Source organism: Perca flavescens, chromosome 13 (genome assembly GCF_004354835.1).
Source record: "Perca flavescens isolate YP-PL-M2 chromosome 13, PFLA_1.0, whole genome shotgun sequence".
NCBI classification, from domain to species: Eukaryota; Metazoa; Chordata; class Actinopteri; order Perciformes; family Percidae; genus Perca; species Perca flavescens.
Window position 1 is genome coordinate 11,207,596 of NC_041343.1, and position 15,081 is coordinate 11,222,676.

The 15,081-nt window shown below is 39.6% G+C and overlaps 1 protein-coding gene across 4 annotated transcripts; it reads right to left on the bottom strand.

Annotated features, from left to right (window-relative positions):
• Window positions 1–1,413: 1,413 nt before the first annotated feature.
• Window positions 1,414–11,301, bottom strand: LOC114567287 (protocadherin alpha-C2-like). Of its 4 annotated transcripts, none has more exons than XM_028596324.1 (3): window positions 8,709–11,301; window positions 5,104–5,140; window positions 1,414–4,158 (listed from the first exon to the last, which is right to left on the bottom strand). In XM_028596324.1, the coding sequence occupies exons 1-2, from the start codon at window positions 11,142–11,144 to the stop codon at window positions 5,129–5,131; spliced, it is 2,448 nt and encodes an 815-aa protein (XP_028452125.1). In that variant the 5' UTR covers window positions 11,145–11,301; the 3' UTR covers window positions 1,414–4,158; window positions 5,104–5,128. The 4 variants fall into 4 exon arrangements, with proteins under 4 accessions (XP_028452125.1, XP_028452124.1, XP_028452123.1 ...); XM_028596323.1 differs by having other exon boundaries at window positions 1,414–4,161; XM_028596322.1 differs by lacking the exon at window positions 5,104–5,140.
• Window positions 11,302–15,081: the final 3,780 nt, after the last annotated feature.

Consider the following 15,081-nt stretch of genomic DNA (forward strand, 5'->3'; position numbering starts at 1 on the left):
ACAGTGTATTCATTGGTTTTCCGAACTGGTCTGTTTCAGTTTAGGGTCATGTCAACATTAGATTCTTTGAAGGTCGCCAGTCCATCATAGGGCTAGTCTCGCATTGCCAGCTCTATCTCCACAGCGCTGTGGAGTAAGGTCTGGCTACACCACACATACATTCTGGGATAGGAGAAAAAAAACACTCTAGGTTGTTTGTATTTCTTTAAACCAATCGCAAAGAAAGAAAAACGTTAAAGTTAACTGTTCACACAATACAGTAACGTGACTTTTAAATTAGCTGGATACATGGATAAACGTAATTTGCAATTACCAGTGTGTCGCCGTGTGTACTTTGTCCATAGCCAATTGTTCCGAAACGATACTGTATCAAGAAATAACTAAAATGAATGTGTGAAATGAAAAAAAAAGCAAAAGAAAATAAGTCCAAATTTACCTTCAAGTAAACTGTAATGAAACGTAGTATTTTGCACCCCAGTGTCCTGGTTTATCACACCTGGGTTGCACAACACGTTCAGCCCCATGGACAGCACCAGTGCTGAAAATGTAGTCCACTGGGGAGATGGCTAGTATTACAGCGATACTCAGCATACATGAATGTAGCCACAGGTGCACTCCTTTATTTCTTTCGACCTACTTCTAATCTTTTAAAGCACAAGTAACCAGCATACCTTAAGGCCTTTACTAAAGTAGTGCCAGTGTTTCAAAGTGCTGGTGAGATGAGTGCTATCCTTTTGGTTCACCCCTACCCAACATATAGATAGAACTATTTTGAATTATATGTTCCAAATTTAGCTGATTACCGCTTTTTACATCTATACCATTTCTCATTTAACTCTGGTTTTCTATCTGGACTGTTGTGGAGTGTGACTTTAGCAGTACAAGTCTTTGTAGCAATTATAATTTATATAATAATATTGCCAAAGTAGACAGACCTGATGCCCATAATTATAATGGGAATTGCTTCAGATCAAACACATTAATGGGTCCCTCATACATCAGTGTCCTGTAGGACTGCAGACTGAAAGCCATGTGTGGTCACAGTGAAGAGCAGACTATGCAATTTATCTCTAGGCTTTTACTAATCCTGACAAAGCTATTATTTCTCTGCTTCTGCGATTTGAACTGCAGGCACATCTCCTTTATTTGGTTTCAATTTCCAAGAATTAGTACAGAGCGTTATACAGAGAAACTGGGTCAAAATGTGTGTATGCAAGGGAATTTCACAGAGAGGGAGATAAAGAGAGAGGGAGCAGGGGAAGAGAGAGAAATAAAGAGAGAGAGAGAGAGAGAGAGGGAGGGAGGCAGAGGTAGAGGGGGGAGAGAGACAGAGAGAAATAAAGCAAGTGTGTCACATTGCAGAAGTCATTTTTGATAACTCTGCTTCATTTTTCATCACAGACACAACAGAAAGACAGATTAAAAAGCTTTATTCAAACTAGCATGATCAGGCAGAACATTTAAGCCAAATAAGCAACATCAAAACTCGACAATTAACTAGACTTGTAAATTAAGCAATACCATTCTCTCCCATTCTGTCTTTGATCCGCTGAGTGAGCTGGAACTAGATCAGGTTTGATGCAACTCTCGAAGCATACTGTACAATCTGACTGGCAAATTAGCAGAGGAAAAACTGAGCTGTGTCCACACATGAGAAATAACGCACTAATACTATACCAAGCACAAGCACCTCCTGTGCAATTTGATCACAGTGAATACAGAAGATATCAAAAAAGTCTACTGTATAAAAAACACAAAGTATAAAGCAGTTTGATTTACAGTAAATGCATTTACCGGTTCTCAGTAGAACATTTGCTCTGAAACCAAAAGACTGAGCCCCTATCCAACAACGCCTTAGCTATCAAGGTATTTTATCATTGGGGTACTGTAACTGTAATTTGTAATATTGTATGACATGCTGTTATTTCATTCATCAACAGTTACATATATCTTTTACAATGCAGAAGGCACGCAAGGAGCTCATCACATGTGCAATTCGTTGATTCTTTAAACACTGTTGGAATCAAACGGTTCAGGCATTGATTGCACACATAACATGTACTCCACAGCAAGAGATCCCTCATTATGTGACATCTTCAGTCTGACAGACAGGCAGCCAGCTGTGTTTATGTCTGGAAAAGCCTGGTGTATCACCAACACCAGGCAACAGTAGGAGAGGAAGAGCGAGAGGTTAGATTTCACTGACTCAGAATATGTAGCTCAATACTTCTAGGAATATTGTATTTTTACTGCATTACTGAGTGAGTGCTGCGATCACATTTAGATCTGGTGCATATTTCAAAGTGCTGTCATCTGCTTAATACTTCTTATGCACCATCTATGTGTTCAGCTGTTTTTACTTGCAGAGCCAGCACTAGAATACTGCAACTATAATCACTACACTATGTTCTCCTTGTCCCCATTCCCATATCCTAACCTCGCCCAATTAGATTCTATCATTTAGCACCCTAATAAGTGGTCCTTATGAGCTCCTTGTTTCTGAGAGATGAAAGTCCTGGGCTTTACAGTAGTGCAACAGCGCATCCTTTGAGGTCAAGAAAAGTACTCTAGTTTCAATTGTAAGTTATATATATAACTATTAAAACAACATCATATGCACCAAACTACACTATATGCAACACAAAATGCCCTTGAAGAAGCTCACAAAAGCAGCATTAAAAGTTACATAAAATATCTATAAAAACATGGATATTCATAAAACAATACCTTGCCTGGACTTTATATTCCCTTGTACCATGGCAAAGACTAATACATTTTAATATTCTTACTCTTTTTAATAAACAGAGTATGTATCAATACAAAATATTTTTTTTTTTAGATTTCCACCGTAATTGTATTTTTTTTAATCGATTAATGTGATTTGCACTGTGCAATGAATGAATGCAGTTGATATTTGTATTGCCAGCTTTATCATTGGAATTAAATCGGGACATTAATAGCTTATAATTGTGAAAAGCAATATCTTGTAGCGAAGAAAGTGGAATTGACATTTGACCCTGTTTTCAAAAATATTGTTCATCATGTTTGAATGTTTTACATACTGACCACTGTGGCCCGACCCCCATTTTGTGATGTGAAAATTTGATGTGCGAACACACCTCCCCCATGCACCCTCGCTCACTCACCCCATCAAGAGGAGACAGGCTGAAACAGTGTATGCTAGATTTTGAATACGGTTCAGGAAATCCAATATTGCAGTGTAATTCTCCCCAATACAGCCAGATAACGGCCCCGTCAAATATAACAGCACAGATGTCTGTAAAATATAAACTTTACACCTGATGTTAGTGACAGTGTTAAAAGTATTTTTGCTTCTCTGACTTCATTATAATTTCTACTGAACTACAGTATCTACAATCAAATAAAAAGAGAAACAATGTATCTCCTGTTGTTTTTCTCCGTTTTGCAGTTTTCATTTCTTTCATTCTTTTTTGGCCTTTTCACACAATCATCACTGTTGAGTACAACAAACGTTAAAAAAAAAGTTACTAGTTGACAGTGTAACCCTCGCTGAACAGCAGGATTCATAATACAGTAGAAATTATTATTCAAAAAAGATAAACACCAAGTGCAAAGGCTGAATCAGTGACATAATCAGCTACAGTTCAGTACTTATCAGATTTGCGGAAGAATCATATTCACCCTGATTCGTATGCGTATTTGTGAATAGGCGTTTTTTAAACTCTTGCTTAGAAAAGGTTGCATGATGGCGACTTATGTATGTTGAGCTACTTATGGTTTCTAGAACTACAGCACACAGCGTAAACCCTGGAGAGAAGGCAAATGTGTCCATTGAGGAGTTTCAAAGCGTTAAAGAGGGAATGATTTACTACATGAGGCAACTCTAGAAATGTCCAAATATCCTGCCATAAAAGATTTCAATTCGATGTCCAAATATTTTAAACATGTTGTAGAATCATGCAGATCCATGCCTAAAAGAGAAGGTAGAAAGCTGAGGTGATTCGTGGTTGATGTTTGTATGGGGGATTGGAGGAGCTGGAGAGAAAGAGCAAGTTGGAGCAGAGGGACTGAGGGAGGACAGCTGTTTTACATCTTCTTTGTGAGTCACAGGGAGGAATTTCAGCTAGAGACTCCCATGAAGAGATGATTATATCATGGCAGTTCTCTTCTGGGTTCCTGCTAAGAGAGAGAACATAGAATTAGAAAAAAGAAAGTCAACCTCGATATAAACTTATAGAAAGTCCTCACTCATGCAACAGTGGATTGTGACTGGTTACTGCCACCATCATTGACATGTCATTGGGTTTCAGGGACATTTCAAATCAGGGGTCAATCAATAACTTCTTTCTGTATTTTTTTCTTTCAAATCAGTTTTGTTGAGGATTTAGAAGTTTCACCAAATCATCCATAGAAAAGAAACTAACATACACGGCTAAAATGAAATATGACAAAGCAATTAACTATAATAGGGGTGTAATTAAAGCATGCACAAGCAGGCATCACAATGTGCTATTTGGTATTTGGTGGGCCAATTTTACAACTATAGAGGGACAAGGAAATAGTATATTATATATTATTATAGGACAATTCCCATAAATCTGAAACATGCCCTAACATAGCTCATGTGCAAGGATGTGGAGATAGTTGATGCAGTCTGTGCTCTCAGGTATGTTACATGCTGAGAAACTATTTGGGACAAATCATTTCCTGATCCTTTCTTTTTTTTATATCTGTGCCATCACTTTGTCCTGAATCGCCGCCAAGCTAGCCAGATGTGCACAACACAGGTCTGACCAGCAGCCAATTTTATTCTAATCTTGGCTCTCAGTAAGCTCTTTTCGCACTTGAGAAACTGTCCAATTGCTCACAATAGCATTGCACTGGAACAGAGTGTTTGTATTTGTGAGGGACAGAGTCTGACCAGGGAAAAATGGATATATTGTGCTCTATTTAATCAGGAAAATATGTTGACCAACAGACCAAATATTTGTATTGGGAACTGTGACAGTTTATCAAACCAGATTTTTGAGCCAAACCAAGAATGTATACCAAATAGGGAAGGATAGAAAGTGTCTAAACAATAATAGTGGCTCTACAGATTGTAGTTAGCAACCAGCATACCTCCAGTTGTAGAATGGACTTCCTTTCATTTTGAGTACTTAAGAACAGAAAAAAGAGACAAATTCAGTGCTACATGTGAAACTCAGACACTCATACACACATCTCTCTCTCTCTCTCTCTCTCTCTCTCTCTCTCTCTCTCTCTCTCTCTCTCTCTCTCTCTCTCTCTCCACATTAGGGCTGCACGATATGAGGGAAATATGAGATATGCGATAACGTTGTTGAATATCCCGATAACAATGGGCCTCATTCACCAATATCTTCCTAAGTTTTCTCTTAAATATGTTCTTAAGAAGGTTCCTAAGAAAAGTCTACGTCGGATTCATGACGTGTTCTTAAACAGCAGATTTGTTCGTACCTGTGTTATTAGGATTGATGAATCCCACGTCTTCGTAACTGAAAGCGCGTGCCAGTTGTTCCTAATTAGCATAAAAAAACGCCCCGCAAATTCCCATATAAGGACATGACACTTCCTGTGCACCTCCTGGGAGACAGGTTTTCGGAGATTGTCGGAGCCGCGGGGAAGGAAGTACTGAATCTCAGTACTTAAATAAAAGTACAAATAACAAGAGACATGTTTAATTTAGTAAAAGTATAAGGTGTCCACTACCACAAACAAGGCCTGGCTTTTAAAAAAAGTTCCTATCCTAACCAGCATAAAACGGAAATGTGTTGTTCGAATCGGAATGCGGTTGGTTTTATTCATGGATGTATTTTATTTTCTTTAACCATGCAAGTAAGCAAATAAAGTGTGTGAAGCAGCGCAAATGGGGAGATGTGAAGAGGTCCAGCCAAATAAATAAGATATGAACGCGTCTTACGCAGCCTGGCGGAGGAGTAAACGCCGCTGTGGAGAGAAATAGATGGCAACTATGATTTAAAAACGGGAATAATAAAAACAAACGTTTTCATTTTCACTTTTACCGGAGGCTGTATTACCGAGGGTCAGCGGCGCTGCGCCCGGGCTCTGCAGCACCAGAAACATATATACAGTATCTACGGCAACCAAACTTTACTGGTGAGACAAACGTGAGACGGTCAGGAAGACGTTTTGTCAGGGGGGAAACTGATCAGAAAATGTAACGGAACAATGTAGAAATGTAGTGGAGTAGAAAGTATAGATAATTGCGGCAAAATGTAACAAAGTAAAAGTCAAAAGTAGGCTATGCACTATTGAGTCTAAGTAAAGTACAGATACGTGAAAAGTGTACTTAAGTACAGTTAGGACGAATTTGTACTTTGTTACATTCTACCACTGCATTTTGGCCCTATAAATAGCGATCAATCACCAATTAACGCAAGATTTAATCCGTTTAATTGCTGATGTAAATTGCAGTGTTAGTGTTTTTTTTTTTTTTTTTTTTGCACAATATGATTTCTTTTTCAACAAATGATCAGAAATACATTACAGTACAATACTATCATTGTAAATGACTGTAGAATTAAATAAAATGCAGTAAGGAATCATTTGGAGCAAATTGTCATCACTCAAATGTGCGTAAGAGTGCTCTTCAGTGTTCCTAGATTTTGTTCTTAGCTAAGAACAAATCCAAGTTAAGAAAACGTTAGTGAATGCCAGAATCTTCGTTAAAAGTGTGTAAGAAGGGTTTAAGAACAAATTTCTTCGTAAGAACGGTTGGTGAATGAGGCCCAATATTACTTGCGATAAATAAACAGAAATTGAAATGTAGTCAGTTCTGCATTTCTGCGGCTTTCAGAATTCTGCTAAAATACAACAAATTGCTTGTTGAATTTAAAACAAATAAAAGGAAATCATTACCAGCATTATTTTATTAAACAAATTGAAGATTGAGTTGAATATAAAAAGGCACCACTTCAAAAGAATGACAGTTACATTTTAAAAAGTAGTTTTCTGCTGATATTTTCTTTCAACTTACACAAAAAATCTCTTAGTGTCTATTGCGATATTTCGCAGCCTTACGCGATATGTACACTGCAGCAGTTGATATTGCGATGACGATCAAAAAACAGTCATATCATATTGTGCAGCCCTACTCCACACGCACCTGTGCATTTATGCATATTCATGTTGTTTAATCTTTCAGTGGATAACTAGTTTCAGTTTAGTCTGCGGGTCCAGCTGTACAAAAGCAAACAACATCTGGAAGTGTTTCAGCGGTTCTACATTGAGTACAGTCTACTGTGTGCAGATGCCCTGCTGGAGACTCTACAGACCCCCGAGCATGATGCATCTCAGTACAGCAATATCTCTTGTCCTTGTAGAGAACCCCTCCATGTCTGGGCTTCTTTCAAGTACTCCCCCACTTACACCCACTAGTTATGCTCTGATTGTGTGTTATGCATCTGCAATAAATGACCTACATACTACATAAGACATCGAACACTGGCACATTTTCAGTTTGAGGGGTATTTGTTTGGCCTAATTATGCAATTAAAGTGTAAGATGGTTTGTGCTAGAAATACACTGATAATGAACATCAGCATGACTATTCTTAGTTGTAACTTATCCCAGATTGCTTTTCTGTTGCCTTTGGAAATAGGTGCATATATATTAGGGGTGGGAATCACCAGAGGTGACGATACCAACACATATATTATAAAAGATCGCTACTTGGCGTCTGTGTATTGATACAGTATTGCCACAAAAAAAATTCGCGATACTATGCTGTATCGATTTTTTTCCCCCACCCCTATATATATATATATTAAAAAGTCAAAAATGTTTGGACCTCATGCAGTATTTTTCATCATCAACCTCAATGACATTTTTTCCTATCCTTGTTATCATTTGCATCATATTTCAATTGAACTTAAGACTACAGAAAAAAACCTTTCATTGCCATCAGAGTGATATCAGCCAGTCGACCTTCCATACTCATAGGCCAGACATTAAATAAATTAAAATATTATAAATTACAGCTTGGGTGTCGGCCTAAAAGTATTTTAAAGTACGTGTGAGAGTTACAGTGGTGGAAAATGTACCCAGATCGTTGATCCCTGTAGTAAATGTACAGTGAAAATGTACTTCAGTACAACTCAAAGTCCTGCATTCAAATCCCAAAAAAGTACAAAAGTATTAGCAGCAAATTGTAACAATAAATAAAAGTACTTGTTGTAGAACATTGTATGTTTTTTGTGTAGAATCCACCACTGGAGAGTTAAAACTGTGCACAATGAGGTCAACTTGGAGATAATCTTTTTACCAGTAGTTGCCCCAAAGTGTTGCTATGTTTAAAATAATGAATCACATGTGTATGAAGCAAATTGATTAATGAGACAATTGTCTTTCTAATTTTGCATGTGTGACCCATTTCAAATCTTTGTATAACTATAAAAAAAGTGTGCTATTGTAGGAACCATACAATACTAAAGGCACTTCTTTAAACCACTATTACCTGAAAGGCCTACAAATGTTTTTGTCGTATTTACTGTGGATGCAAGCCAAAGTAAATACGACAAAACATTTTTAGCCTTTTCAGGGGAAAAAAACATGACATGTAAGAACTTTTTATACTACAGTAAGTCCATGAACACCAATAACAACCAATAAGTTGTCTCACCAACATGTTGTGGTTCCCTCTGTGTTGTCTGTAAGCACCCAGCTACTTTTGTATTTATACATACCTCCAGTGTGGATGCTCTGGAGTCTGTGGTCTCACTTGGCCCTATGCTTCTGGGTATACTGGACACAAAATACCCAGCTCCTTTTGGAATTATCGGCTGTCTCACGACCACTTTGCCTTTCCTGGTCTCTGCGAGGAACAAACTGTACCAGTAGGCATCGCTGGAGATCAGGGTGGAATCTGCGATGGTGGAGCTCCTCTGGCTGATCATGCTGTTCCTGCTGATCACACTGTTTCTGTTGGCTGGGGGGATCTTGATGGCCTTTGGCTTTGGTTTTTGACACTTCAGCACAATAATAACCAAGATGGTTATCAGTAGCAGAAACGACACAGCCCCTAAACCGATTACTAAGTACAGGTTTAGGTCTGTGAAGACGTCATACTCTAGTGGCAACTCTGTGGTCTCAGAAAAGGACATGACGTGTTCCACTGTTGATATCTTGATGGTGACAGTGGCGGAGAGTGCAGGCTGACCGTTGTCTTTGGCGACAATCACTAGCCGCTGTTGTCTCGGGTCTCTGTAACTGAACATCCTTGTTGTCCGGATTTCACCGTTGTACTGGTCCAGGCTGAAGAGGGTTGCGTCGCTGATCTGCAAGAGCTGATATGTGACCCTAGCGTTCTGCTCAGAATCGGCATCGATGGCAATCACTTTGGCTATCAAGTGCCCCTTATCCGTGGACCTCGGTATCACCTCCTCTACCACAGAGCCCTGCGCCCGCCACGGTGACACTATGAGAGGCGTGTTGTCATTTTGGTCCAGGACGATGATGTGAACTGTCACATTGCTGCTAAGCGGGGGAACACCAGAGTCTCTAGCTTCAATGTGGAAAAGGAACTCCCTCTCTCTCTCATAGTCAAAGGTCTTCAGGGCATAAAGATCACCATTCTCCGGGTTTATGGAGAACAGCATTGACATAGATGTGTTAACAATCTCCTTCTCCATGATGAAATAAACCAAGTACTGGTTCTCATTGAGATCTGGGTCAAACGCACTAAGAGATGTCAACAACGCCCCTGGTAGATTATTCTCCACAACGTGGATTGTGTAGAAGGACTGGGAGAATGCGGGTGCGTTGTCATTAACATCCAGAATCTCTAAAGTGATGGTTTCGGTTTCGGATAAAGGCGGCGAGCCTTTGTCTGTCACCCTCAGCGAGATGTCATATTTGCTTATTATCTCCCTGTCCAGTGGCTTTGAAACCAGCAGCTCAAAGTAACCCTCTGAGGATTTGTTCAGCAGGAACGGTAAAGATTCTTGCCCACTCAAAGTGAGCTCCACTTGGCCGTTTGCTCCAGAGTCCCTGTCGTTGACACTGACCACAGCAATCAGGGTCCCCACAGAGACATCCTCTGTCAGTGCACTTTTCACAGATTTGATGGTCACCTCGGGATAGTTATCATTCAGATCTGTGACGGACACCATGACTTTACAGTGTCCTGACTTGGGGTTGGCCCCCCTGTCCTGAGCCTGTATGTGCATCTCAAAACTCTGACTCTCTTCATAGTCAATCACCCCCTTCACCTTGATCTCACCTGAGTTTGGATCGAGTGAGAAGAGCTCTTGGGTCTTCTCCGAGGTGTACAGTGTGTATGAATATATCAACTGAGCGTTTGTGCCTTCATCCAAGTCTGTTGCGTTTAAGGTCATGACCACTGTCCCTGCAGCCGAGCTCTCTGAAACGTTGACTGCAAATACCGGCTGGCTGAACACGGGGGCGTTGTCATTGATATCCAGGACGTTAATAACGATGCTGGCTGTGCCGGAGCGGGGAGGCACCCCTCCATCCACCGCGGTTAAAATCAAATTATGGACAGCTTGCTCCTCTCTGTCCAAATGACCGTTCAGAACTAGATCGACATATTTGGAGCCATCGCTTCCAGTTTGTATGTCGATGTTGAAGTATTTGCTTTCGCTGAGATAGTAGGTTTTGATTGAGTTCGCCCCCACATCCGCATCCACAGCGTTTGTCAATGAAAACCTCTCACCGGGAGGGGTTGCCTCCGATATGTCCAAGTGCATTGTCTTCCTGCGGAACACAGGCGCGTTGTCGTTAATGTCCATGATCTCCAACTCGATGTTAAAAATGCGAATGGGGTTTTCAAGTATGACATCCATTTTCAGAAAGCACGAGGTTGTTTTAGTCATGCATATGCTTTCCCGGTCCATCTTCTCGCGTATTACCAGCTCCCCTGTTTCTTTGTTGATGTCAAGGTAATTTTTGCTGTGAATGACATCGAGCTTTGCTCTGCGCTGCACCAAACTGCGAACATCCAGACCCAAATCTGTGGCCAGGTTGGCAACAAAGGAGCCCTCTTCCATCTCCTCCGGAATAGAGTAGCGATTGATGGAAAGCGCACATCCCCACAGTGCAATAAATGTAAAAACAGTCGCGATAAAACGTGTCCGTAACGGTGCAATGACCCGCGCCATCATTGTGGTATTTTGGAATCTAGAAATGAAACAGATCCGTCCTTACGATCAGGCTGTCTTTATGCAGGGGAGCGCCGGTGTCATTCTTGCCTCCACCAGTTGTAGCTGTAGCTGCAGTAGGCCATACACAGTGAGTACAGGACAGCTGGAGGAGCGGGGCTCTCACAGCAATGCTCTGCAGGGGCGTAGGCAGCATCTGTGTAGGCTGCTCTTTCGACCAGATTAAAGGGTGCACACCTACAGTATATGGACAGTTTAATACCAGAATTTCCCAACAAGTGTAATTAAACATTTTGCTTGGCAGCTTACATTTCATGTTGACCTACAAATATATAAAAAAGAACAGTTAGTGGATTGGATATGATGACGAAGTAGATAAGTTCAAAGGTAATATTATTTAAGGAAATATTGTCTAACTAGCAGTGGTGTAGTCTAATGTATTGTATACTGTACTACTATATACTATACTATACTGTACATATATTGGCCTATATATATATATATATATATATATATATATATATATATATATATATATATATATATATATATAGGCAAGAATCTGCCTTTGGGGTGTCCTCCCCAGGGTTATTTTGAGCGTCAAAGACTTTTCTGTATTCGGATACACTTTTATGCACCAATTCACGTTGGAAATACCTTTATTTAGCCTATGTGAAGAAAAAAAACAAAGATGACAATTCTATATCAAAAATATAATAGAAAATATGTTGTTGTGTGTCATTGGGCATTTTTAAGTGGCTATATGGAAATTCTGGAGCTTTCTTAGTGGGTATACTGCGTATCATGTATACTACACCAGGAAGAATATCCCACATGATTACAACATTATATTCTGTTATTCTATAATTCCTTGGAAAGGTTTCATTTTTAATCTATCTCATCTGTAAAACGGGTTTCATGCTTCTTGCAGTTAGCACAGTCAGGGCGCTGCGGATGGCGTGTACTGATTGAGGTCAAAGCAGTCAGAGCAGTGTTCAGAGCGGCTCAAAGAAGGATTTCTATTCTTCTGTAGCCAATCCTTGCAATGCGGTGTCCACGTTATTCCAAAATCTTAGTGGTGTCACAGTCACCCAGGCCGCAATTGATAGCGCTGTCCACACTGCCCTGACCCCACTGAACGCAAGAACCATGAAACACGTTTGAGACTCCCACTATACAGATGTGGTTCAAAGAAATGTATACTATTCATTTATTTGTTAAGCATGAATACATTTAGTGCACATTCTCCAGATGTTGTGGAGCTGTGTTTAAAAAAAAAAAGTTTTTACTTTTCTGAATGAACAAACCAGGATAACTCCAGAATCTTCTTTGAAGGTTACAACCAAAATATTACTATATGGTGATAATAGGAAAACGTTAAAGGAATATTGTGGTTTTTTTCCGTTGGTATGCTGTGTCATTCATAGCTTTATCTATCACTTTGGTGGTTTGCCTATTGTCAATATTATGATGTTATAATATCATGCAAGACGCTCCTGCTATATGGCTGATGGTGATATAACTGAGCAAAATAGTATCACGTTGTATTGCATTCTGTATGTAAAATATGGTCTTTATTGAAATATATTAAGACATGTTACATACATGTAAAGTTGTGTTTGGATTTCTCATCTCTGTCTTGCAGACTACGCTCACTCAGTCTAACCTTATCAAACAAACAGATAATGGGATGTCATGGGCATGGAGTTTTACAACTGTTTTAAAATGCACCAAAATGTATCCTCAGCAATAATGAGTAATTGTATTACATGTTTCTTCTGAGTGACCTACAGCAAAGCTTTACATGGGGCATGCGGATCATTTTGCATGGGTAGTGCTGTAGCCAAAGCAATTGGATTGTATACTGACATGATGGGCAGTAAGATGAGGATTGTGCTAAGCCGTCCTCTCCTTAAGCTCCCTCTGGTGACAATTTACAGAATTACAGATGGATCTGGACTCCACACGCTACATTATCTTTTACATTGTCCACTGCATTAAAAGGGTTATTTTTAAACTAATTTACCTATTGGCAGTATCTGCTTTGCCTCTCTTTCATGTCTGTATTCAAAAGGAAATATATGTGTCTATATGTCAGTGGGAAGCCTATATTCAATAAGATTTCAAACCCTGAAATCTTCTTCCCGATCAAATGTTTTTTACTACACAAGAAATGTTTTGACATGATGTTAGGTATTAATAACTTCAAACTTAAATAACTTAAACAGTACATGGACAAGAAACACAATAAGTCATATTAAGTCGGCACATAGCTTTGTCAGAGGTAAATCTCTAGTTTGAAGGTTTCTCTTGTTGAAGAATGACCCAGTGGCCAATTGCACATGGTTCACATATGGCAGCAAGGCAAAGATGCTTATTCATATCTACTGCTAAATCATCTAACATGTTGTTGTATTGATTAAAGTGACAATAACAAATTGTGAAGACATGCAGTAAAAACGACTTAACAACAATAGATAAGGCAATAACACACCTCACCAGGCCCCTTATCACCTCCCTACATACTGTTTATAATAGATATAAATATAAATATATAAAAATGACACCTGCCCAATACCCTGTGTTTAGAGTGGGAGAGCGAGGATATGTTCGACCTCCTGGCAAACATGAGGCATAAAAATAGCAAATTAGTGTGGTCTTGCTTTTACTGTGCCTACTGTAAGTGTAGGTAGCAATTTTGGCATGTTAAATGCCCACAAGTCATATTACAATCCTTTTTTACAAACTAATTTAAATGAATTCAAACAAGAAACCTATTGTGATTTTGTTGTAATATATATGCACACAAAGTTGTCAAACGATGGGTAGTAAAAATGAAACATATGTGAGACAATATGGAAATAAAATGGGGAATTCCAACATGCATACCATGCAGACATACTGTACTGTAGGTATGGTTAGTATCTTCAAAAGAGGTATCTGTGAGGGAAAGGCACCATCTAGTGGAAAGAAAAAGGGATGACTCCTCTGCTCAACTCAAGTGGTGGAAGATGTGGATTGTTGGGAGAGATAAGAGGGAGATAAAGAGAAATAAGGCAACACAGATTGGGCTCTGAACAGATTTTACATGGCACAAACACATATGTGGCTCTGCTTATTGCACATGGGACATATTATAACTGCTAAGCTTGGCTGATTTTGGTTCTGGTTGTGATACAGTCAAAGATAAATCTTGGCTTGATGATCTGTAATTTTTGGCAGGATGTAGTTGTGGGCCTATCTGGATTTGTGTTTTCAATTCCTGATAGTCTCTTAATGATGGGAACATTTTTCTCAAGGTTTTATCCTTCCGACTCTCTGAGGTAGTCAGGCCCATGACCAAGATTAACCCCATTGGTCTGCAAAAAGCTCAGTTTGAGCTGATGGATCTTGAAGATTATCTCCAGAGTAGTAGTTTAAACCCTGGGTTTACTGACCACATCAAGAGAAGAGGTTAAATGACACCCAGAGCCATGAATCACAACAACAGCTTATTCTTCCATAGTCTTCCTATACACAGGTGTCAATGTCATAGAGTGAGGATCCTTCTGACTAAGCCTGGGCTCTTGCCTTCAACTTTTAGATTCAGCGAGGTTGGCTGGGGGGAAATGGTTCAAATTATGCAGTGGGGTTGATAGTTGCTGTCCCAAAAATATGTCTCCATGGTTCACACCTCTCTGGAGACAAAAGTTAGAGTCCGCATCTTGACATAAAATGACTGAATTTGTAAGGAACTCTTTTACAGAGCACCATACAAGACCAGGGCAGGCAGGATGAGCAGCAGCATGGCTAGTTCTGCCCCCCAGCTTGTTTTCTGAGAGGCACTTTTGAAGCCAGTTAGCTAATCAGGCTCCAGCCACATTTTATTGCATGCTTTAAATGCCATGAGATTGTATTTTAGCAATCTGATTCTGCACACAATTGCATTGTAATTTACACT